Source organism: Teleopsis dalmanni, chromosome X (genome assembly GCF_002237135.1).
Source record: "Teleopsis dalmanni isolate 2A chromosome X, ASM223713v2, whole genome shotgun sequence".
NCBI classification, from domain to species: Eukaryota; Metazoa; Arthropoda; class Insecta; order Diptera; family Diopsidae; genus Teleopsis; species Teleopsis dalmanni.
In genome coordinates this window covers 21,699,660-21,726,125 of record NC_051848.1, presented here as the reverse complement: position 1 = coordinate 21,726,125, position 26,466 = coordinate 21,699,660, and the positions used below count along the sequence as shown (strand labels likewise).

Sequence of the window (26,466 nt, the reverse complement as noted above, 5' to 3'; positions counted from 1 at the left end):
TCCTAATATTATTTATTTATTATTTATTGTTATTATTATTCTATTATTTAATACTATTAAAAGTATTAATTTGCTTTCACTTATATTATTATGTTACTTTGCTTGCATTATCACTTTTAAATTGCTTTCAAATTTGTTTGGTAGCCATAAAGTTTATTTTGAAAAAAATAACTTATTTTATTTAAAATTTCATTTTAAATATAAAATAACAAAAATTGTAAATATTTATACTTAATCTTCGGCAGAAATGGCAGAACACTATGCATTTTATTTTATTAAAAAGAAACAAGATACTTCGTTAAAATGAAGTATACTTTCGGGCTGAAGATTGAAACTTTCTTCCTTTATTTCACTAAATTGCTCGAATTTTTATGTTTTTAAATAAATTCACTAAACCAAATTTATTTATATTTATTTATATATGTTTACATGTTTATGTGCATAAAAATTAGAGCAAATATAGAATAAAATACACAAAATTGCTCACTTAATATATAAATGAAATTATTTATTTATTCTATTTGTCTAATCGAATCAAAACTGATTTATGCAAAATAAAAATGTGATATTTATGTTATTGTTTTAAAAAAAAATTAATACATATGAAAGAATTTATTCTATTTAAAGCTAAACAATATAATTTAATTTCAGGAGACTTTAAAATTTCTTAATTGAGAAGATACAAATACCAAAAGCAAATATTTTCATATATTAGGATTCTTAATATTATAAATATTTTTTGATTGTTTTCTTTAAAAATATTTTAGTAAAGCTGTTTGGAGTAAATTAGAAAATTCTTAAGTAGTATATATACATTTGATATATACATTACTCTATTAAATTAAGATGTAAAACTGCCTTAAAAGTTATTTATTCAAACTTGTTTACTTATTAACTTATTTAGTTTCTGTTTTTAGTTTCACTAGGACAATTTCACTGCCAGACACTTAGCAACATTTATTATTAAAATTGAATATAACTTTGGATTATTTACTAATTAATTAATACTTACGTTTAAAAACCAAGTTAACACCACTTGTTTTTTAACCGGAACAGTTTTAGTCGAAAGAGTCTAACTTCTTGCTAAAGTGTGATAATGTATGATCCACACTAGGCCAAGATAACTGATGTTGGGTATTTGCCAATAATCGAAACAGTATAACCATGGAATACCTCAAGGATTCACTGTTTGGATATTAGTATTCACTTTGCAACGGCTACGCTAGCCATGCTAATAAATATAAATAACTGAGGAAAGTAAGAAAAGTCTGGATGAATGAAGCTTGTTAATAAATCACAAGCTTGAATTGGTCCTAACTAGAAAAAAACTGCGTGGGCAAGGTGCCCATTGGTATTGGTGCTGACAGGTCTCTATGTATTAGAAAGACAAGCAATTAGATTTGGTTTATTCTATGAGTTTTGTTGGGACTCTGACGAAAACTCTGCAGTAGAAGATTAAAAGTCAATCAGTATTGTCATCATTAACATGGAACTTTTAATAGACTTTTAAATTAAGGAATTTCTTAATTAATATTTCATTTATATAAATCCAGTCTATTTTAAAAGTCTCGTTTAGTGTTAAAAATATGTGATTTTTTATTATTGTGTAAAGTCTGTTGAAATCTCGTTGAAGAGTCACATTGAAGTCTGTCACACAACGGTTTTTCAACAACAGAATAACATAAAATACATTATAACTGGAGATGAAGCTTGGAAATTTGCGATTTTAATCTAAAATCTGAGGTCTGATCAAGTGAATACCGTGCAAAACTTAAGCGGAAATGGGAAAGATCACACCAAATTCGTTAAAAGTTTGAGTTCATGTTAATAATTTTTTATGTATATCTTAGTGTAGTGCATTTTTCACACCTGGGCAAACTATAATATATATATTTACTTCTAAAAAGAAACTAGTATTAATATCTGTTAATATATATTAACGCTATCATGAATCCTAAAGAAAATATATATACATTTTGTTTGAAGTTTTAAATTACACTTTAATTTAGTTTTTATTCATTTATGTTTTTAAATGTTTATTTTTATTATATATTACTACAACGATAAGGGAGCAATTTAAAGATAATGAAATATATTAAAAATAACAGATAAAGATTTTAAAAGTAATCAATAATTTTATCTTAATTTTGTTATGTTATGGCACCACTAATCAAATTTTATGTCCACAATATTTGGCATTGAGAATTAAAATTACTGAAATCTTAATTTTTTTAAAAAAATCATATATGTATGAATAATAAATAATTATTTAAAGTATTAAACAAAAATTCAAATTCCATTATAGCAAAAATCAACTATTTCATACGACAAACTCTGACAATTTCTTTTCATTGACGCATTCTTTACTTTATTTATTAACTCACAAATTCACAAATTTATTACTTATACCGTAACAAATTTCTCTCCCATATGCTGTATCAGAACCATGAAAAAACAATTCAAAATTTTGAATATTGGTTCCTACATACACACAAACATATATGTGTTCTATATCAACATTTTGTCTCTCATATCCTTAATTTATAACAATTGTAACATTCTTGAAGAGAAATTTTGAAACAAAACTCAAGCTCAAGTATTCAAGTATGCTTATTATTTTGAGTCCATATGCCAAAAATATTTTTCAGTCTAATCACTTGTTTCCAACCTTAAGGTCTTGTTTTTTTTAAATAATTTACAAGCTAGAGAAACAATGGAACAGAGCTCAATAAAATTAACACATACAATTACCTAGTCAACGATGTTTAGATTTTATTATTTGCACAAAACTACATGTCACATAGTATTTACAAATATACATCAATTAATTTGTCAGTATATCCTAACAGCATGCCTAGCCTGCCGAAAGGATGTCCTTTGAAGAAATAGGATATTTGAATTTTGTGATTATTTTGCGTTAAAATCCAATTTTCATTTTATAGTTTCCAAAATATTTCATAATATCCCTTGAAGTCCATATGTACAGAGCATATTATAATATAAGCATGCAAATTGTGTAATTTCTGTGTGATTGATTACACATCCCACAATTAACAAAGGAACAGACTGCAGAAATATTTATGGGAAAATGAAAATTTTGCAGGAAAAAATTTAGCAGTTGAAGTACGAGCAAAAATTAGATTATTGTACTATTTATGTGATATTATTTTATTTGTCAATAATACAACTGTGCATATTACCTTTGCTAACAACACAGAGGTTATGGTTCATATGGAATTGTGAATTTGAGGCACGTTAGCAAACCTAATATCGCCGAAAGGATGAAAAATATAATTTCTTTTGTGTTATTCGGTATGCTTATGTTTTTAATTAAAAGAATATTTTTCAATTTTTACTGCTTATAATCATCATCAACATTACTTCCATTTTGTGTGGTTCACTGGTGCTTTTCCATTTCAATTATCAAAATGGCAGACACAAGCGCCGGCAGAAAGCAATTAAAACTCGAGTTTCTTAGTATAGCAAAGCAAAGTTAAATAATGTCAAATAAAGTTTCTATTTCACAATTAATTATAAACAATTCTTATACTTTTACTACAATCGCAAGCCTTACCAAATCCATATGAAATTCATTCAGAAATTCAAGTTCAATGAACTTTGCTGTGACACTTCAACGTCAGTCGCCGCGAGTTGAGCATAACAGAATAACACTTTGCATTCAAATTCCCGAAAAGGAGGGCAGAGATGACAGCTGACTGTCTCGATTATTATGATGAATGCTTTTTCTATGATTTATAAGAACTGATTCTTTTTTCAACAGATACTGTTATTTATAGACTAAATAATACCCATATAATCGTTTACTACTAACAACTATACTAGTCATCACCGTAAGTCTTTAGCTTATCATAAATTTTAAACTGCAGTATAATTCAATAAAAATACCTGAACAAAGAACTAAAAAACTAACTAATTAATTACAAATAAATCACAATAACAGAAGAAGAAGCATTTTTCTATATAAATAAATCTAAGATGTAGACAACCAGCTTTTGCAAGTTTATAAACAAAATTTCGATACTAAAAGAAAATAAATGCGAAAGGTTTAATATACCTATTATCAAGAAAAAAACTTTAAAAAACTTCGATTGGTAAACTATGAAAACACTTTAATCCATGAGTGCAGGATCATGAAAGCATAGAGTGCTAGACCATGAGTCCCTATTCTACACTAGAAGAGAAGAACAGCAGCAAGTAAGTAAACTGATGAGCTAGCCAGAATTACATTAAAAACTGTTTTTACAAGTCCTCAACCTTTTTGTGGATTAAATTGATTTAGTACAAAACAAATAATCAAGGACATGGAGACTCATATACGGCTTTCATTACAGGGCATTATAGTCTGAAATATCACCTTCAAAAACTTCGCTTATTTGTTATCTCGGAATGCAGATTATGCTTTAAAGACAAGGAAGTTATTATGCACATTTTTTGGAACTGTCCAGCTTTAATAGGGCATAGATGGAACTTATTTCATAAGAAATTACCATCATCAGAACATATAAAGAGCTCTTCTCTAGACTCAGTTCTGGACTTTGTTCACAAGAGGACTTTTCTGAGTGTTGGACAATTTTACGCCAATAATTTTATTAATTTAATTTAATAAGTTAGTAAGTGAGATCATGAAAAGCAAATCGAAATTGTTAAATTCGACAGTTTGTTTTGAAATATCACAGCAGTACGTATGAATCCAATAGCCCAATTTTTAATGATAAAATAATAATAATTTATAGTTAATTTACAGTCCAAAATCTAACCCTTACGTATTACTTAGCTTAAGTGTAGTTTATAAAATTGGTACATAGTAGAAAACTTTATAAATATTTTTTATTGAATATATAGGAGTATTTTGGATATATACCGGATGGCTCGGGTTTAAGTCTGTCTTTCTTTCCTATTTTGCCATACATTACTTAATGAAAGACTGGTATTATTTGATGGATCGACACACTCTTTGGTTGCGTTGAAGTGAAATCATGTATCTACTTTCTTATGTTAGAGTAGTTAAGTTGTTTAATAACAACGTACTTAATTATCTCAATTTATTTATATAGGTACATACGAAAAATGAATGTGATGTTTCATTATGATTATCATCTAATTGTTATTTAGTATTAATTTAGGCACATATGTCGCAACAAATGTTTCATACTGGTTATGATTTTATGGTAAATTAGTGTTTATTTAGGGAATGCAATAAAATATCATGGGAAAATGTAGAAGTATTTTAATAAAAAAAAAAATTAAAGTAAATAAATCAATATTTTACAGCTACTAAGCTTGTATGATATTATTTTATACAGAGTGTTTACATTAAAAGACACATTATATATCCGTCAAGGATTCCTTTAATGGACTGTAAAGATTTGTTTTTTCACAGATTTTATGTAAAAAGAATTATATGATATATTCACATATCAGATAATTGAGTGTGATTTCTTACTTTACTGTAACTGTAATCAAGCTGGATTACACGTATCCTTTTAAGTCATTTATAATTAATTTAATGTGTGAAAATAAATGCAAAATGTTACTTTGTGTTGTTTAATTTATTTTACATTTAATTAAATTAATTCAGTAGTTTATCCTTTAAGTTGTGAGTTAACGAAAATTAAACATGATAATTTTTAAATGTGTAGTTGAAAAATTTTTATGGAATTATCTTAACTAAATACGAAACTACAAGCTAAGACCTTCAGCTTATGCCGTGCACTATATTACATTGAATAAAATAATAATTTTACATGACAATTACATACATTAAATTACATGCTTTTGCTTTTTACATTATTTAAGCTTATTACACATTTCTGATGTATATAAATGAACATGCATTATCCTTAAGCAGAGATTAAAATGAAACAAAAATTGAATTATGCTTCATTTATGAAAAGTTTAAATTCGAATTGATTTTGCGGCACTCGAGTTGAAAACAAGCGACATGGGTGGTAGAAATTGGAGGACGTTCACCCTGCACACTTAATTGAAATAAGTGAAACCAAAGCGAAGCTTTCTCTGCAATTCACGATACATTTTGAATAAAATAAAAATCCTCTGGAGTTTGCATAACAAACAATTGAAAACAGTTTAATGACATCGAGGCGCCTCATACACCCGCAGTTCCTTGTGTCCCAAGTAGAGAAGAAATCGTGGCCAGGCACAGAATGGGAACGGTTGTCATGTCTCGCAGCGCTACTTATGCCATATCCGTATAATGGAATATTTTAATTTATTTTGAGGGGAAAATAAAAAACAATTCAATGGAATTGCGTATTCAATCAAAAAGTATATGACATTGATAGGGAAAGTAAATGATTTTCATTTGTGTAAAACACAAAGTAACTCACCTTTCTGCACCATCAAAGGTAGACATAAACAAAACACGTTTTTATTAAAAAATTTAAGAAATTTAAAAAATTTTAGAAATTTTAAATCTTTATTGTAAGAGCTAGGGGGCCCACAGTCTGAGGCAATAGGCTCTTCAGCGACGGTTTGATAGAACATGGGTATATAACATGACTGTCTGTTCATAGATATTAAAATAGTGTACGACACCACACACAAAAGCGTCCTGTTTAAAATGATTCGCAAATTGTATATACTAAACACGTTTACCTATAACCATTTACCTTTACTCATAGATGTCGCTGTTCCAAAACAAAGAAATGGATAAAACCAGTCTCATCGAATGTGAAAGTGTTTATTTGTTTTTGATTTTTTTTTTGGCATTTTAAGAAAGAACTTGAACTTTTTATTCTATTCAGAAGACATACCTGATCCCGCAGTCGGACAAGCTGCTCTCTGCATGTGTGGGGACTAAATTGAATACCATAAGCCCATAAATATACGAGTATAAGTGCGGAGAGAAGAAATTAATTATATTTCTTAATGACGAAGTGAAGGAAAATATTTGAAATGTGTGATAATGAAAGCATTTAGGGGGTTTCAATTAATTGCAATGTAATGCCTTCTTTTACTTTTTTTGTTGTACAAAAAGTTTTTAAATATTTTAAGAAAAAAGCTTCAGTAATTCCATACATTTTTTAATTTAACAATTTTGATTTTTTCTCTGTACTTTTTTCATGTAAGTCAAATGCTTTTTGAAGTGAAATGAGAATTAATGCGCTTTCAGTTTATTTCAGTAAAAAGCGTTATTTTTATTTAAATTCAAATGAAAAGATTCTCTCCATTTTATTCACTTTCAAAGGACTTGCGTTTTTTCACATTAAGGATTTAATTAATTAAAAGCTTGATTTGTTGCATTTAATTTTGTATCTTACCATGCAACTCACTTTTCTCTAGAATTTTGTCTTTTGGCTTAATTAAATTATTATTTTAAGAATGAAATAATGACATTAAAAAGTGAAATAAAAATAAAAAGATAGGCAAATGGCTTCTGAATAATACATACTACAATAATTGTTTTTTATTTAAAATTTAAATGGAATTGAAAATTGAATTTAAATTTTATTAAAGATATTCACTTGTAATATAATATTCAAACGAAATATTGAAAGGAAAGAAAATTGTATATATTAATTAATTCTAATGAAACCCAAATTTAAAACTACTCTATACGACATTAGAAAAATCATAGATATTTTTTTTAAATTGATTTATATTATAAATAAATGTAATTCACCTGGTCTCTGGTACTGACTGTTCACTGCAAAAGAATTCCAATTACGCCACTTAGTAGAGATCAGTAGCAACTCATCGCAATGTGACAAGATAGATGGAGCAATAGCACGCGAGGAAGATGCATAGCTAGACTGACAACTAATATCATCACCTGGTTGATCTATCCAGTTACATTTACGGCAACGGTGATTGTAACAACGCAGAGCACACCTTCTTTTACAGCAAGAGGCGGCTCAGATATAGAGAAGAGAAAAAGTCAGAATTGAAACAATAAGTCCCGAAAACATAGTGGAAAAGATGAGAGCAAACCTAAAGAACTGGTAATTGATAGATCATATGTGATTCAAGTCCTTAAAATGCAGAAAACAGACCTAAAAAGGAGAAGTAGAAACTGAGGCAATAAATTAGGCTGACACCACAAAATACGGTAAAAAATTGGAGGTCTGGACGCAAATCAAAATTCATAACAAAATGCAGTTCCGGTATGAAATAAGTCTCTCCAAAGAGGCGGTGTTTTAGTCTGTATATCACATTTCAATATATTAGGGAGTTGGACACACCCTTCCAACGATCCACCAAGCAATACATTGTCGCATAGCATATATGCGATGTTTCGTACCTATTTGTGTTTCGTACAGAATTTGTCTCATAGAAATAGAATAAATTGGACACAGCAACACTAACAGAAAACACTTCACCATTCGAATGAAGGTCAAAATGTTAGCTGTTGATGACATACAAATCACTCTCTCTCTCTTTCTTTGAGAGTGCGCATGAATGTTGTGGGATTTTCCTTTTGGCCACCCGTTTTCTAATAGACCAAGTAACAGGCGTCATCAACAGACATATCTAGACTGATTTTTGCTTTAATTGTACATTTAGATTATGCCAAACTGTTATTTTTGTTAACTAGTGATAATATTTCTTTCAGATTCTAAACTGGTTATAGATGCTCTACAGTTAAGAGGCGTCATTGTAGCAACAAATTAACACTTTAACCTAACTGTCACATAGAGTATCATAGAGTGATTACTTTATGGCCCAATGTTCCCCTGGGAACGTAATGGAATGAAGAAGAAGAAATGCGATTACTTTCGGCAGAAATGTACTTTTCGATAAGAGACCATATTATGCTACAACTTACTCCACAAAAAAGTTCAAGTCCTAAAAAGTTTTCATACGATCCAGTCCTTGTGAGATTGTCAACGGAATGAATTACATGTATAAATAATAATCAATGTTTTATTAGCATGGGATATAAGGTTTGTGGTCCAATTGGATGAACTCTTTTACAAACTATAAAAACGGAATACTTTAAGCTTCTTCTGTATAAACATACAATCGTTCAATCTAATCCATTAATCCACAATCTAGTCATAAAATCCAGAATCATGGTCCTACAATCGTCCAATCTAATTCATTTATTAATCCATAATCCAATCATGCAGTTTCCTAATCTAATCCATTATTCTTTACAAAAAGTGTATTAAAATATAATAACACATAAGCCAAAATGGAGTATTATGTCGGTTGGTGAGTTATGGTATATACTAATTAAAAGTATATTTAAGCTTCATTTAGTAATAGTATAAAAAGAGTTGTATTACTTTAGGTTGTTCATATATAATGTCTAAATAGTTACTAAATCACGTTTGTGTGAAAAACTTTTGTGAAATTTTCCACTCCCATTGTACTAAAGTTTCCTTAATACCGCAGGATGTTACGGATACAGTAAATTATTTTTTCTTGGCTTATAGCACAGACAATTTGTAGACAGACTGCATTGAAGTATTTTTTATTTATTTTTCTATTTCTCAATAAGTGTTTTAAAAAACAAAATAACATTTAAAATTGTTTGTGGCATTTTGTCTGCTTAAATTGATTAACTTTATAATTAATTTTATATCAGCCATACGTGCTTCTTCAGGCCTGAAACATTTCGACTGGATTTTCATGTACTTGACATACTCGCTTATAAACACGAGTTTATAAAAAAAATTAAATCATTTTGAAATACTAGTAACAGACATTCTAATTTGATTAAATTAATTTTATATTAAGACAATCCTTTAATTTATTCTCCTCAGTTTCATATTCTACTCATTTTTAAAATGTTAATAGTTTCTAATATTAATAATAATAAATATTCATTTACTAAAAATATGATTTATCTTATACCTAAATATAAATTTGTTAAAAATAAAAAAAATATATAAAAATCAGATCTGAAAACAGATCATGCCTCGAAGTTGAGGAAACTACCATGCATGCATATTCTTTGTGGCTCTCCAGTTTTAACAACGCACAGAAGAGACTTATTTCATATGGAATTTCTGTCACTAGAACAGATTAAGTACTCCTCTCTAGATTTAGTTATGGACTTTCTTCACAAAACTTTAAGGGGCTTTGTGTAATCAATAATGAAATTGGTACAATAGGACTCTTCTGGTCGCAGTAACAGCTGTTGGGCGATTTCACGTATGCTTATATTTTGAATTTAATATAAAAGACATAACCACAATTATATTTAAAGAGTACTGCTAACTTATTGTTCAAATAAATAATGTGAATTACTTTAAATAAATATATTCCAATCTTGAAGACCCATTAAGTTGGTTGCTGAAGTGCCTATTTCAGGATCACTTCTTTATAGATTTATATTCATCGACTGGATTTTTCAGCTCTTGTACTATTAATATCCGATCAATTGTATAAAAAAACGTTTCTTTTTTTAAGAACTATCACATCACTGTTATTCTCCATTTTATAACATGTATTGCAGTGTTAAATATGAACCAGTGATAATACTAAACACAGCTTGATTATAAAGCGAATAATGTTAGGTGAATGCAGAAATCTCCCTGATTTTGACCATCATAAAGGCACGTTATGCAGTCTTAAATCACGAAAAATGTTATCATCAACTTCTTTATTAATAAAGGTCGAGAATCGACGAGTGCTATCACTGTTGAGATATTAAAAGCAAAGCTGTTGGGTTTTATAACCCAATGAGAATAATTGCATAGTGCTAAGTGACATTTTCAGAGTATACAGAAAGTCAAATAATTAACGCGAAATACTCAGTGGGAGTGCTGAAACGTTTGTGACCCGGGACCACAAACATTGTGATCTCAATCACAACATCCAAAACAGGGTAATTGGTTTTTATTACATGCTGTGAATAATCGTATGTTTCGAAACATTTTTAGACGATTTGGAATAACAAATGGTAAACGCAAAATATTATTCATAAGTTCTGTAACATCTGTGAATCAGAATTGGACGAGTCCGATACCGGACGGAATCTCAAGAGCCGAGTTTTTGGTTTGTGTTGCACGATATTGCATCATAATAGAAAGTTATGATGGTACGTAAGTCTTTATTGATCGGTCACCGTATTTACCTGATTAAATAATGCAAATAATTATTTTATTTTATAATTATTTAAGCTGATTTACTTTTAATATGTATTTTATAAAATTGTTCGTTTAAAATGAATTTTATGCAAATTCATATGTTTGCATACTTGTGTTCTTTCTGATTTTGCATTGCTAATAACTTTGGCAAATAAAAATGTTAAATGTTGAAGCAAATAATGGTGAACCGATATGGATACTTGCATCTGTTGGTACATATGCGTAGAACTCGATTTTAATGCACATAAATTTCCATATTCAGACATTTAAGCTTTACGCTTCATATTTGTCATTAATCAAAATTATTTTATTTGCAAGATTTTGGAGCAATGCACTCCACCTTGCCAAAGCGCTCCGTCCGAGTATTGGCCGTCTGCCTTACTGTCTGCCAATACAAATGCTCAAACATTTTCGACGCATTAAGGAACACTCTAATATCCATTTAACATGCATTTGCCTCTAATGCAATTTTAAATGACTGCAATATCATTTATTCTAATTTTCATTTAAATTTGATGGAAGCTTTATTTGCTTTTGCATTGCTGTGCACACTCCGGCGTCGGAAGAGAAGCAGCCAAATACTAGAACACCCAAACAGCCCAACACCCAAACACCCAAACACCCAGAAGGAAAATGACTAACAAATAGTTTTGATTGACAATGAAATAAATTTAAATATTCTTGAGGAAACTTTAACCACATTTCAGGCTCAGAAAGTATCAGTCGAAAAAGAAACTTTGAGATGAACTCAATTTATTTTCTTTTCCTACTTAGATTAAATAAGAGGATGATAGCAAGGATTTGGTAGAGTATCTAATTACTGTAAGTACTTCTTTGCTGGGTTGTGGCAAATGCCGCATTTACTGCGTAACTTCAGCCAGCCTGAATTGTGCATGGAAAAGCGGAAGCTGTGCTGGTGCATTTTTGCTTTTGTGTGCAATTAGGCAAATGTGTGATAATACTCTTGTGCTAGCATACTTTTAGGCGTAACACCATGCTGTAAGTGGCTGCATCCTGAGCGTGTCATTCGGTGCGTATTTATTTAAATCAATCTCATTTACATTTACAGTTACATTTACATTTACATTTACATTTGCCACATGGAATTTCATTAACAAGTGCAAACCAAAGTATGATTTTAATTAAAATGCTTTTGTCTGCTCAACTGGCAGGCAAAACTAAAAATGCAGTGCGTAAATTAATTACATAAATTTGGTGGAAATGCTTTCGAAAATGAGGATTGTTGAATCACACTAATTTTATGTGGAGCTGGTGAGTTCAGTGGTATGTTGTACTACAGCTAATATGCCTAAATTATATTACTAAAACTCAGCGGGCTGTGGAAATAAAAAACACTCTACTTTATTTGGAGTAAACCACAGGTATCTGTAGCGCTGCATTGCATCTCAATAAATATTTAGGTTGTATTAGTTTTAGGAGTTGAAATGCATTCATATTCATTTATATTATTATTTATATATTTATATATATATAGTTTCTTAATTAATGTCCATACTTTGTAGGTTGAAAATTCAAAAGTAGTACAAAAGAAATTTCTTTTTAAAAGCAAGGAGACAAAAAAAAACAAAAAAAAATTCCTACCTATGTACTCTATATTCACTTACAAAAGCAAACATAGCAATAAAATATATTAAAATATATTTTAGGCATAAGTCAGTACACACACACGACTCAAAAATTTTAAATTCAAATATTTTGCGCTTGAACAAACACTATTTGGGAATATTATATAGGAGTTCAACAACGCTTGTGAACCAGAGTTCGTTGAGTGCGATCTTGATCTACCAAAAAATCAAATAATCACAGAAAGTCATTACGCTGAAAGTGTGTCACTTAAAGTGACACACAAGCCCCACACAAGCCCCCGTAGCGTTATGGGTAGCACGTTCGGCTCATAATCGGTAGGTTATTAGTTCGAGTCTGCCCGTGGGCAAAAGGATTGTTTTTTTTTGCAAAATATTATTTGGTTGAATGGATCTCTTATTATATATTACCATAAGTCAGAGTCTTATTGATGTTTCAATGTTTAGTTAAAAAAATTTTTCTCTGCTAAAAACTATTACTTTTTCAAGTTCTTTAACCGACATTGGTGCTAAATGAATAATTAGAGTTTATTTAATGTTAGTTAAAACGAGTAGAGCAAAAAATAAACGCCACTGGACGGACTCGAACCGCCAACCGTTGGGTTAACAGCCCAATACGCTAACCATTGCGCCACAGTGGCTTGAATATCGATCATCCGAATTGCCTTGATAAACAATAAATGTTCACTAATACGAAGGGTAGTGGAGTAAAATGTTTTCAATCGATTGATCATGAATATTTGTTTATATATATATTGCGGTCTTATGCTTACCGACAGTCTTTTACTTGACAGAAATAACAAAATATGCAAAACTGATGTTATTTGTTTACATTAGTATGTGTTCTTCACAAATATTTTTGTCTACTTTACTCTACACTACACTACACAAATTCAAGTATGCTTAGTTTTAAGTTAAAAAATGAAATTACTATATCTTTCACATTTATTTAGTTATTAAATATTTTTTATGTGTGAGTTAAACTAAATTTTGACGAAATTGAAGAAAATACTGAAATGTGCAGATAAGATAGTTATATAGTTATTAAATTTAGTGTTTCTTTGGGTAAACTAAATTCAAACTAAATTGGTGCTACTATCATTCTGGAATTCTTATAAGCTATTTAAGAAACCAGGTACGTTATTTATATGAAATAAAAGGATAAAATAAAACATTCTTTTGAGAAAAGAAATTGAAGAAAATACTGAAATGCGCCGATAACTGATTTAAATTCACACTAAATTGGTACTATTTTCGTTTTGGAATTCTTATAAGCTAAAAATAATGTATCATAGTCGTAATTTTTTCTTTCATAAATGTAAAAAAACAGCATTAAGTATGGTCAAAACAAATTGGCATCACAACAATTTCGAATTTCGCAACATATTTCCAGTGAATTTCACAAAAGACTGATTTTTGAATCTGGCTGTACTAAGAGCATTGTTGTTACTTCATATGTTTTCTTTCGTAAGAAGAGAGCATTCTTTTGGTACTCTGAAAGAAAAAAATTACGACTTATATAAATTATTACTATACAAATTCAAATATGCTAAGTATTTCAATTAAAAAAATAATATCACCATATCTCTAAAATTTATTTTGTTATCAAGTATTTTAGCGGTGTGCGAGTTGAACTAAATTTTGACGAAATTGAAGAAAAAACTAAAGTTTGCAAAAAGGATAGTAATAATTCAATTTAGTGCATATTCGTGTAAACTAAATTCAAACTAAATTGGTACTACCACCATTTTGGATCTCTTATATGTTATTTAGTTAACCAGGTACGTTATTTATTTATATGAAAAACAATATAAAATAGAATGACAATATATAAGAAAGAATAGAAAATTAATTATGCTGACTTCGTAACTTTTAAAAGTAGATGCATCATATCTATTCTGAAGATTTTATTTTTTTCATTCAGCTTTTGTCAGTAGCATTTAATAACAAAAAATATTTACTTTCAGAACTATTATCCAATAGTTCCGTAAAAAATTTTTACGCACAGTACGTGATGAAGTTGTCAAAAGTCAAAACTCACAGTTCTATGAATTGTTCTGCTAAAATTCTATTAACATTTTCAGTTTTTATACAGAATTTGTATGGATTTTAAAAAGTAATAATACTTATTATTGCACATTTGTCGTACTGTGAAGAACATAGTATCCAAAAAATTTTCAGAATGTTTAATTAAGTTTATTATTTTAATCCAGTCAATTTAGTGCATCTCGCACACAGTCCAAGCTGTTTATTTGGATTATTATTAAGTCATAATTAATGTGTTAATAATAATTTTCATTGATTTTTTCTTCACTAAAATAAAACTAAATGAAAAGTCTTTTAACCACAAATAATTAAAGATTGAATGCTACTATTATTAAATAAAACGCTGTCAAGCAATTGAATGATTTAAATATAATATGAAGCCCACAAACTATTTGATCTTTTCGGAAACTCAAATCCACGGTAACCAATTAAAATATGTAATGGAAACTGTGAGCGAAAATATTTGCAAAAAGGACTATTTTTGAAGCAATATCAATATGACGCAGAGGAAGTACACAACTCTCTAAATTTTACAGTCCGGACATAATCAAGTTCGTCATATCATAGTCTTATGAATTGCACAGCTTGGTTTTGCTAGTCCTGTAAAGCTATTTTTCTTTCAATTAATTCTAAAGTTAGGAATTCTTAGAATCAATCTTATTCTGATCTTAAGCGAAACTTAAATAATTGTAGAACCTTAAAAGATGTACCAGACTTTGTTAATAATATTATCAGTATTTCATATGGGAAGGATATGGATTCAATTAGGTATGCTTGTTTGGAAATATCAACTGCATATAGCAAATAAATCACTTTATTAATTGAACTAATATAGAAGCAAAAGTATTTATTTAATTATCTATTTACACGTCCGAAAAGAAACCTTTTCATTGGTATATTTTTAACTCAGCTATTGTTTAAAATACTTAGATCTCATTATCTGTTTCTATGTTTGAGTAAGATATTTTATTCATTGCAGCCATTTTAGTGACAAGGCAATTAAGTCGAATGGTAAGCGGAATAGATGATTTGAGCAATAAGTGTTCTTTATATGCATGCACAAAATCCATTAGTCTAAAGTGTGGGATATCACCATTACCCACCATGCATATGTATAAGTCAATCAGACCAATCCTATTATAAGAATTGTTTGTATGGCGAACATCTATGTATAGAGGAATTAGCAGGACAAATCTGATTAAACTGCAACGCAGAACATAAATTTGTTAGTTCTGACACTTATCATAACTATAGAAAATCAAGTAGCTGCATAATCAGCTCTTAAAGTAAGGAACTGATTGTTCAGCGTAGCAACAAAGTGATAATGGACATGCTTCCATACTGTATTTCAAGTTCATATATTGAGCTTATATACATTACCCCACTAGAAATTCAATAAACAAAATCACTATTCCATATATACGGATGAATCCCAAGTGAACAACAAGGTAGAAGGAGGAGTCCAACTTCTCATCCAGAATATAAAAAGGACCTTCAATCTACCGGATCATTGAAATGTAATCCATGCAGAAGTACTTGTTATTGAAAAGGCAAGTACTCATCTTCAATAGGTACTTTTCTGAAATACGTATATATTCGGATAGTCAAGCTGCAGGGGGCTGTGCTCTGTGATGCTGAACTCAAAACCCATCATAAAGTGGTGAAAAACTTCTTGTACACTTTGTATTCAAACCACATTCAAACCAATTCCATACTAGATGAATTTGTTAGGTGACGCATAGATACGCCTTTTACCTAAAGCAAGAAGGAAACTAAAAATAAGGTGAAATCACTATTGAATCACATGTGAAAGAATAGCATTTTCTGCATAGAGAATCATAGATAATACGACTAGCAATGAACGACGAAAACACAAAATAAGTCGGATGGTTAGTGGACTTTAGAAAAATCTATTCATTTAATCGTACGTACATACTCTTAAGACAGGAAGTGTCAGAAATTGAACTCTATCAAATCAGAAGTTTTAATTTTGTGTTAATACACAGTGTGTTGAAATTTTCAATAAATATGTTAATATATATAGCTGTAGTTTATGCATTAATTCCAATTAGTTTTACGAAAAGAGCAAGATTTGTTTACAAATGTAATAAAATGTTAATGTTTGTGTTATACACTAAATCACAGTTAAATTTGCTTGAATTCATTTCCTCACACTTACAGTCCAAGAATTGTACATACGATCACTAACTCCATTTTTTAATGAATTTGTAATTGTCTTTACCATTAATCTACTTTTTTTAACAAATGTCAAACGATATTACTACACTCTTTCAACAGATCTGAGCTTACTTTAAATAAAACTCCATAGTTCATTATCTAATTCTATTTAATTAAAGATAGATTCTTTTACTATTCAGAGATTAAAACTATGATAACTTAAAGTGACACACAAGCCCTCGTAGCGTTATGGGTAGCACGTTCGGTTCATAATCGATAGGTTATTAGTTCGAGTCTGCCCGTGGGCAAAAGGATTGTTTTTTTTTTGCGAAATATTATTTGGTTGAATGGATCTCTTATTATATGTTACCATAAGTCAGAGTCTTATTGATGTTTCAATGTTTAGTTAAAAAAATTTTTCTTTGCTAAAAACTATTACTTTTTCAAGTTCTTTAACCGACATTGGTGCTAAATGAATAATTAGAGTTTATTTAATGTTAGTTAAAACGAGTAGAGCAAAAAATAAACGCCACTGGACGGACTCGAACCGCCAACCGTTGGGTTAACAGCCCAATACGCTAACCATTGCGCCACAGTGGCTTGAATATCGATCATCCGAATTGTCTTCATAAACAATAAATGTTCACTAATACGAAGGGTAGTGGAGTAAAATGTTTTCAATCGATTGATCATGAATATTTGTTTATATATATATTGCGGTCTCATGCTTACCGACAGTCTTTCACTTGACAGAAATAACAAAATATGCAAAACTGATGTTATTTGTTTACATTAGTATGTGTTTTTCACAAATATTTTTGTCTACTTTACTCTACACTACACTACACAAATTCAAGTATGCTTAGTTTTAAGTTAAAAAATTAATTTACTATATCTTTCACATTTATTTAGTTATTAAATATTTTTTATATGTGTGAGTTAAACTAAATTTTGACGAAATTGAAGAAAATACTGAAATGTGCAGATAAGATAGTTATATAGTTATTAAATTTAGTGTTTCTTTGGGTAAACTAAATTCAAACTAAATTGGTGCTACTATCATTCTGGAATTCCTACAAGCTATTTAAGAAACCAGGTATGTTATTTATATGAAACAAAAGGATAAAATAAAATATTCTTTTGAGAAAAGAAATTGAAGAAAATACTGAAATGCGCCGATAAGTGATTTAAATTCACACTAAATTGACACTTTTTCCGTTTTGGAATTCTTACAAGCTAAAAATAATGTATCATAGTCGTAATTTTTTCTTTCATAAATGTAAAAAAACAGCATTAAGTATGGTCAAAACAAATTGGCATCACAACAATTTCGAATTTCGCAACATATTTCCAGTGAATTTCACAAAAGACTGATTTTTGAATCTGGCTGTACTAAGAGCATTGTTGTTACTTCATATGTTTTCTTTCGTAAGAAGAGAGCATTCTTTTGGTACTCTGAAAGAAAAAAATTACGACTTATATAAATTATTACTATACAAATTCAAATATGCTAAGTATTTCAATTAAAAAAATAATATCACCATATCTCTAAAATTTATTTTGTTATCAAGTATTTTAGCGGTGTGCGAGTGGAACTAAATTTTGACGAAATTGAAGAAAATACTAAAGTGTGCAAATAGGATAGTAATAATTCAATTTAGTGCATATTTGTGTGAACTAAATTCAAACTAAATTGGTACTACTACCATTCTGGAACTCTTATAAGCTATTTAGATAACCAGGTAAGTGGTTTATTTATATAAAAAAGAGAGTGACAATATATAAAAAAGAATAGATAATTTAATATGCTTACTTCGTAACTTTTAAAAGTAGATGCATCATATCTATTCTGAAGATTTGTATTTTGAAGATTTTAATTTTTTCATTCAGCTCTTGTCAGTAGCATTTAATAACAAAAAATATTGGTTGGATAATAGTTCTGTAAGTTATTGCTAACAACAATCTTAGTTTGTGGACATGGCAATGATTATCCATTGTATACTTTAAAAAATTTTTACGCACAGTACGTGATGAAGTTGTCAAAAGTCAAAACTCACAGTTCTATTAATTGTTCTGCTAAAATTCTATTAACATTTTCAGTTTTTGTACAGAATTTGTATGGATTGTAAAAAGTAATAATACTTATTATTACACATTTGTCGTACCATGAAGAATATAGTATCGAAAAGTTCTTCAGAATATTTAGTTTAGTTTATTATTTTAATTTAGTTAATTTAGTGCACCTCGCACACAGTTCAAGCTCTTCATTTGGATAATATCTGTGCATCTGTGGGGTATAACAGGTCATTATTAAATCTTAATTTGTCTGTTAACAATAATTTTCATAGATGTTTGCTGCACTAAAATAAAATTCCTTGTCAAGGAATTGAATGATTAAAATATAATATGAACCTAGGTCGCGCGTACTGCATATGATAGTTGTAGAAATACCAATCATTATGTGAATACGCGATGATTAAAAATTTAAAAACTGGTAAAACTTATACCAGCTGGACAATTTGAGTGTGTAGACTTCAAGAACTAAAAGAATTAAACACTTGTCTCTAGACGCAAGGAATGTGGGCTTACTCTTCTTGGTCTGATCAATGGGGTAAAAACAATACTTAAAAGTGCAGAAGTATTTTTATTTCTAAACGAAATGATCAATGTTGAAGTAAGCTTTTTATGATCAATTCTTGTTAATCTTTAGAACGATCTCGACAAAAGCCTTTGTTGTGCAATGGCTAGCATATTTCGCTTATGATCGAAAGGTTGGTGGTTCGATTCCTCCCGAAGGCTTAAGGAAGTTTTCAAGTCCATATTTATAAAAATATGGACTATGAAGAAATTCTTTTGGCATATAAAACACAAAAATTGATTTTTTTTATGAGTAAAGTTTTAAGACATCTTACAAACTATACATAAACTGCAATTATTTTTAGAAGATGTGCGAGGGTGTTTTGATAAGTGCTGCACATTTGCTGGGCAGTAGCAAAACTAATGTTACGAGCTTTCTAGTTGGTTGTTGATTTTAAGAATTTACTGCAATTCTATATCAGCGTCTTGCCGTGATATATTACTCTTAGAGTAATTGCAAATCTAGTTGCTGGAAATGTGATATATAAGCTCGTACCCGATAGATCCATGATAGATACGAGAATGATCGTTAAAGTGATCTTACAGAAGTCTATTGTTCAGAGATTTTTTTTGATTCACTGATAGTAGCAATGAATATATAATGTTCTATATGTATGCACTGTAATGCTTTTTCAATATAAAAATTAATGTAAATATAATATATATAGCTATATTTAATAAGTAAATAAATATTACGGCCAAATAAAATCGCTAAGGTTCCGTACTGCAGTCAATGTTCTCATAAATAAAATAATTTTATTTAATTTAAAAAGTTTGCTGTGCAGTTGTTATGATATTAGCCTGCGATTAATTAATATAATATAATTGAAAATTAAAGAAATTAAATATTATTTAAATATATTGAATTACATTCGAGTTTCGTGTTTAAATTTTATTGCAAACAAAATCACAGGCAGTCACAGTGGTAGTGTTAATGTGTATGCAAATTAAAATTATGGACTGATGATGTACACATGAGTTTATTTTAGAATATACATCAAATCTATGTGTCATACGGAAGTAGTGATAATAAAATAGAGTGCTCAGTTTGCGGTCATGCAAAATTATTTAATCGCGAAAAAAAAGAACTTCATTGGAGCAATTTCAAACAATTCAATGGATTGCAGGCGCAAATGCGGTCGACAAAATTCAAAAATAATTCAACTAATAAATGCAAAATTTCAAAATTTCTATTAGTTCTACTTGTTTTCGGTTTATAAAACAGACTCCTAATTTATTAAGTTTATGGCTCATGTCGGTGTTTATTGCTGCGAACGGACCCTCTCAATTGGCACTGTCGATATCGAACCATCCCGCAAAGTATCTACAACGATGACACCAAAACTAAAATATTTGTTTATTATAAACGCATTTTATGAGTTCGAAATTGATGAAATTAATTTCATTGATAAAACAACAATAAACAAATGCTTCAGCGTCAATGAGATACGCGGACGTATTTCAATTTTTGTAGGTTCAATTGCAGATAATGAACTCGCGTCAGCGTTTAGCGATGTGAAAATGAATTTGCAATATCAAAAGAATTGAATAATTCAAAAACATTACTGAAACAATATTGCATATTCAGTAAATTTAACAGATTTATGTTTTCTTCTTAAAAAAGCAAAAATTTATATCACACGTCAGTTCCCTGATAGCTAGGTGCTGAAAGCAAAGAAGGTGATTAACCCAAATATTATATTATGAACCTTCTCAACTCTACTGGTAAAATGCTATGTAAGGAAACTTTTTGAGTTCCCCTGTGGTTCACTTTGTTTCTTTATTGAATAATTGTCTTAAAACTAGGATATAGTAATTTTATATCAAACACCTTAATATATAATTTCTCCAAAAGTATCTTGTATTTTTATAGAAAATATGATTAATATGAACTTAAGTATCTGAACATTGATTAACTCAAAATATCAAAAAAAAGGGAATTATGTTAATCTTTTTCTAATAAGAAATAATGTTTTTATTATGCTTTGATATTAATAATAATAGCTTATAATATGTATTTTCAACTTATAGAATAATATATAAGCTAGAGACTATTTCGTCCCGCTATGTTAATTTAATGCTCATTTAATAAAGATACTTAGCACTATCTAATCTCAGAGTAGCCATTAACCATACGTGGCAATACGCAGATCTTAGATCAGTCATTGAATAATCACGAAGTTTACGAGAAATACACAAATTAATCAGTTAGATGGGTGGAACTCTGCAGAAACGCCCCAGCTATTAAAGAGTAAAAGTGCCCAGATGCACGAACTCGGAAAATGGCCTACATTACTTAATAAACTATTTGACTTTTTGACTCTGAGTTAGAACAATTCTAATTAAGTACGATGTTTGGTCAGTTGTCTGCAATCTGGCCATTCACTTCCAAGTTCAACTTATACTTACAGTCTTATATACAATGATCCATCAAATATAAAGCATTATAGTAAAAGAATGGGGCCAAAGACGAGCTAATAGCTAAGTGGAATCTTTTATTGATTAAGACAAAAGTTAATAAAACTATATGCAGCAGAGAAGGAAATCAAATGCTATTCCTGTTATATATTATCGGAGCCAATAAACTAACCAAAATCTATACCGAATTGGTTTTTAAGAAGTCTTCTTAAAAGTTGTCTCTACTGGTACTACTTGAAGCACTGGAAATTAATGAAATAAAAATTAAAAATTAAAAATTAAAAAAATTCGAATTCTCATAGATTATTTTCAAAATTTTGAACTATCCAATGCATAATCCTATATTTACACTATTCGACTTAAGTAGATAAAAATACAGCAATATATGCCATTTTTCTAACAAAATCTGTACCAAATCTATACATAATCCATACAAAAGAGGTTCGATTAGTATAAACGTAAAGATAGTATTATATTACTTATATTATAGCAGTATTATTTTTACTGGTTGAAGAAATCAAATAATCTCAGTAAGTGAGGAAATTTCAAATTTGTTATAATAATTTACCTTCATAATTTTTTCTTCGAGAAATTCATTTCATTTATATTTTTCTTTCATATAGTATCAAAATTTTTCTGTCCCATGTTGGGTTATTTAAAAATCGCATTTTGCATTTTTGGAAATTGAATTAACAAAATCATGTGGATGAGCAAAGTTTACAAACTCATCAATACACCAGCTGTTCAACAGGCCATAACTGCTAAAAATGATGCCGTAAAGAAGTTCATATTACAGAAGTTACAGACTAAACCTCTACATTCCTCCGATGAATATGGTTTGAAGGCAGGAAATGCTACAAACAAAAAAATTGATTTGGTAGAAGCTGCTAAGGCTTTGAAACGTGAGTACCCTGAAAAGACATGTACTAATGATGCGTCTGCTGTTAGCCATGTAAGTATGGGAAGTGGTGAAAAATCAAAATGCGATCAGGAACTCAAATTAGCTTCAAAAGAACACAAAAAACATTTTGAAAAGTGGAACCGCTACCATTTGGTAGAAGCTGCTAAGGCTTTGAAACGTGAGTACCCCGAAAAGACATGTACTAATGATGCGTCTGCTGTTAGTCATGCAAGTATGGGAAGTAGTGAAAAATTAAAATGCGATCAGGATCTCATATTAGCTTTAAAAGAACACAAAGAACATTTTGAAAAGTGGAACCGCTACCATTTGGTGAAAGCTGCTAAGGCTTTGAAACGTGAGTACCCTGAAAAGACGTGTTCTAATCATACTTCTGCTGTTAGCCATGCAATTATGGGAAATGGTGAAAAATCTAAATGTGATCCGAATCTCATATCGGCTTTAAAAGAACACAAAGAACATTTTGAAAAGTGGAACCGCTACCATTTGGCGGAAGCTGCTAAGGCTTTTAAACTTCAGTACCCTGAAAAGACGTGTTCTAATCATACTTCTGCTGTTCGCCATGCAAGTATGGGAAATGGTGAAACTTCAAAATGCGATCCGAATCTCATATCGGCTTTAAAAGAACACAAAGAACATTTTGAAAAGTGGAACCGCTACCATTTGGCGAAAGCTGCTAAGGCTTTGAAACGTGAGTACCCTGAAAATACGTGTTCTAATCATACTTCTGCTGTTCGCCATGCAAGTATGGGAAATGGTGAAACTTCAAAATGCGATCCGAATCTCATATCGGTTTTAAATGAACACAAAGAACATTTTGAGAAGTGGAACCGCTACCATTTGGCGGAAGCTGCTAAGGCTTTGAAACATGAGTACCCTGAAAAGACGTGTTCTAATTATACTTCTGCTGTTCGCCATGCAAGTATGGGAAATGGTGAAACTTCAAAATGCGATCCGAATCTCATATCGGCTTTAAATGAACACAAAGAACATTTTGAAAAGTGGAACCGCTACCATTTGGTGAAAGCTGCTAAGGCTTTGAAACGTGAGTACCCTGAAAAGACGTGTTCTAATCATATTTCTGCTGTTAGCCATGCAAGTACGGGAAATGGTGAGGAATCGAAATGCGATCCGGATCTCATATCTGCTTTAAATGAACACAAAGAACATTTTGAAAAGTACCAACACCAACTTTTGATGAAAGCTGCTAAGGCTTTAAAACGTGAGTACCCTGAAAAGGCGTGTTCTAATCATACTTCTACTGTAAGCCATGCAAGTATGGGAAATGGTGAAGAGTCAAAATATGATCCAAATCTCATATCGGCTTTAAAAGAACACAAAGATCATTTTGAAAAATGCAAGGCTATGCATCAATATGATGTTGTTAACCTAACAAGTGTCATGAGTGCTAAGACTTTGAAGTACTATTCAGATCTCATGTTAGATGCCCAAAAACAACAAGGCGATTTGGAACATGTCGATGATAAGCTTCCGTATCCAACAAAAAATGTCTATATCGACCCAAAGCCGAATAGATCCCCATCAAAAGATAGACAAATACATTCTGGTAAGTATAATTTTTCTAATGTTAGTAAGATTTTAATTAGTTGATTGAAGTTAGATTTTTTCATACAAGTCACTCTTACCATTTTATTTTTAGTTAAGAAAATACGTAATAGACGTTTGCGAAAGAAACCCGCTTCCAAATGCGTAGCTGCTTCTATTCGCGAACCTGACCGAAATATGTTTTCCAGCGAACATGGCAATAATTCACGCCCGGTTGCTATGAGCAAGCACAGAGTACCGATGTCAATATATCGAAAGTATTCAGATGATAGAGATAATAAAATAGAGATTAAAGACATCATATGGGAGAAGTACATGTCGGAAGATGATGATGATGAAGACGATCAGTCTGATTGTATACCAACAAGATATGTTTCTGTTTCAGGGGAATGTCGAATTGCGCCAATTGATGTCGATGCTTGGGAAGATATGGAGGAAGCTTACCAGGGAACACTTCACACAAAGCCTTATGCAGACAATCCTTTTGAATATCCTCCACCGCCGAAAAATCGTACTGGAGAATACAAGTTTAGAGGCGTTACAGTCATTCTTCCAAAATCGTGGCTAACACCAGGACTATACCGTTATCGTTATGAGCAGAGAGACAAGGATGAACTGGCTGATGATATTCGCATTATTAAATTTCCAAAGTAAATCAAGATTTAATGTGAACAAATGAGTAAAAATTTATTCTGAAGATAGGTTTTATTTGGTTTTGCAATTCTTAAACTAATCATCCAGTTAACGTCTACACTTTAAATTGTTATGGGTAAAAAATATATTTTACAACTTTTTTTGGTAATTAAATTTTTGGCAATGGAAAACATTTTCTTTTTTGTTTTATAATTTTTAAAGAGAAAACATGACATCAGTCGAAGTACGTTGTTGGCTCAGGTTCTTTGTAAAAGGAAGGTTTTCATTTAAATTATTTGCGATCTTCCTTTCAATATAAAATGCGTTACTTGTAGGTGGAAAAGTTTAACCTTTTGCAAGTATTTATTTTTAAATAGGTTTTTAATTTAATCAGTGTTATTAATCTAAATGAAATGCATTTACATTCTTTATTGATCTTGGTTACCAAACAAAGAAAATGATGCAGTTCATTAATCAAGGATAAAAAAAAGAAGTTATGCGAGGCATGTTTAATTTTTTATTAAATTTGAAGTTAAGGTTATTCTGTCCAGTCATGTTAAATAAAAGAGTCGACCATCTAAGTACTAGTCAGAATCATAACAGATCACCGGTTAAGAGAGACTGGATCTGTTGTTGTGAGCGCTATAAAAATAAAAATAAAAACAACTTAAATTTTTCGTGATTCATATTTGAATTATCTAAATTCCGATAATGCCTCTTAGTAATACAATAACTGTCCATTAAGTTAGTCTAAATGATTTTATTTTAAGTAGCAAATAGACTTCAAATGGAAATCCTATAATTAATATAAAAGAACCATAGATTGAATCAACCATAAAGTCTACATAGTATCAAAACAAAATCGCTTGCTAAAGGATTCAAAATAATAAAGTCGTACCGAGTAGACGAGTTTCTCAAAGGGGGTGTATAAAAAAACCCAGTATTACATTTAAAAGATTTGGGTTTATCAGTGGTAGCAAACCAAGAGTTTGTTGAAATCCAACTGAATTGAGCAATTTAATATAAAATGGGAAGACTAAACGTTATCAAGAAAGAAGAACAAGATCAGTTTTATCAAGAACAGTTGATATTGAAATCTCCTGCAAGGACATCAGTCTTATGACAGATTTATTGTCGGATCTACATTAGAACAGTAATTATCTCGTTTAATCATTCCTGTGGCAGTTAAGGAAAAAACGATGAAAGTCCATCACATCTGCTTTGTTTCAATCGAGCACATTCATTCTAGGGACTAAGTTTATAAAAAATCTCGTGCAAAGATCATTCAAAGATCACTCTTTAAAGAGCATTAAGGCTTAGTCAAGAGTTCAAGACACTTTCTAAAATTTCTTGAAATTTTTGAAACCATGTTAGAAATTAAATGTCG

At 30.1% G+C, this 26,466-nt stretch overlaps 1 protein-coding gene and 2 non-coding genes across 7 annotated transcripts; 1 reads left to right on the top strand and 2 right to left on the bottom strand.

Moving 5' to 3' along the window:
• Nucleotides 1–13,250: 13,250 nt before the first annotated feature.
• On the bottom strand, nt 13,251–13,323 carry Trnan-guu. Its single transcript has one exon. It is a non-coding gene; the product is annotated as a tRNA-Asn (tRNA).
• A 341-nt stretch (nt 13,324–13,664) lies between these two features.
• On the top strand, nt 13,665–25,261 carry LOC119689141. Of its 5 annotated transcripts, XM_038103897.1 has the most exons (5): nt 13,665–13,817; nt 14,293–14,463; nt 22,585–22,838; nt 23,016–24,447; nt 24,541–25,261. In XM_038103897.1, exons 3-5 carry the CDS (start codon nt 22,662–22,664, stop codon nt 25,098–25,100), a joined length of 2,169 nt encoding a protein of 722 aa, XP_037959825.1. In that variant the 5' UTR covers nt 13,665–13,817; nt 14,293–14,463; nt 22,585–22,661; the 3' UTR covers nt 25,101–25,261. The 5 variants fall into 5 exon arrangements, with proteins under 5 accessions (XP_037959825.1, XP_037959822.1, XP_037959821.1 ...); XM_038103894.1 differs by lacking the exon at nt 14,293–14,463 and adding an exon at nt 18,478–18,648 and having other exon boundaries at nt 22,585–24,447; XM_038103893.1 differs by having other exon boundaries at nt 22,585–24,447.
• Nucleotides 17,434–17,506, bottom strand: Trnan-guu. The gene has a single exon. It is a non-coding gene; the product is annotated as a tRNA-Asn (tRNA).
• Nucleotides 25,262–26,466: the final 1,205 nt, after the last annotated feature.

Bases quoted from the DNA above. Each gene is read 5' to 3' on its own strand.
- LOC119689141 (XM_038103896.1), top strand. From the start codon at position 22,662: ATGTGGATGAGCAAAGTTTACAAACTCATCAATACACCAGCTGTTCAA. The intron at 24,448-24,540 runs GTAAGTATAATT...TTTTATTTTTAG, and splicing joins AGATAGACAAATACATTCTG to TTAAGAAAATACGTAATAGA.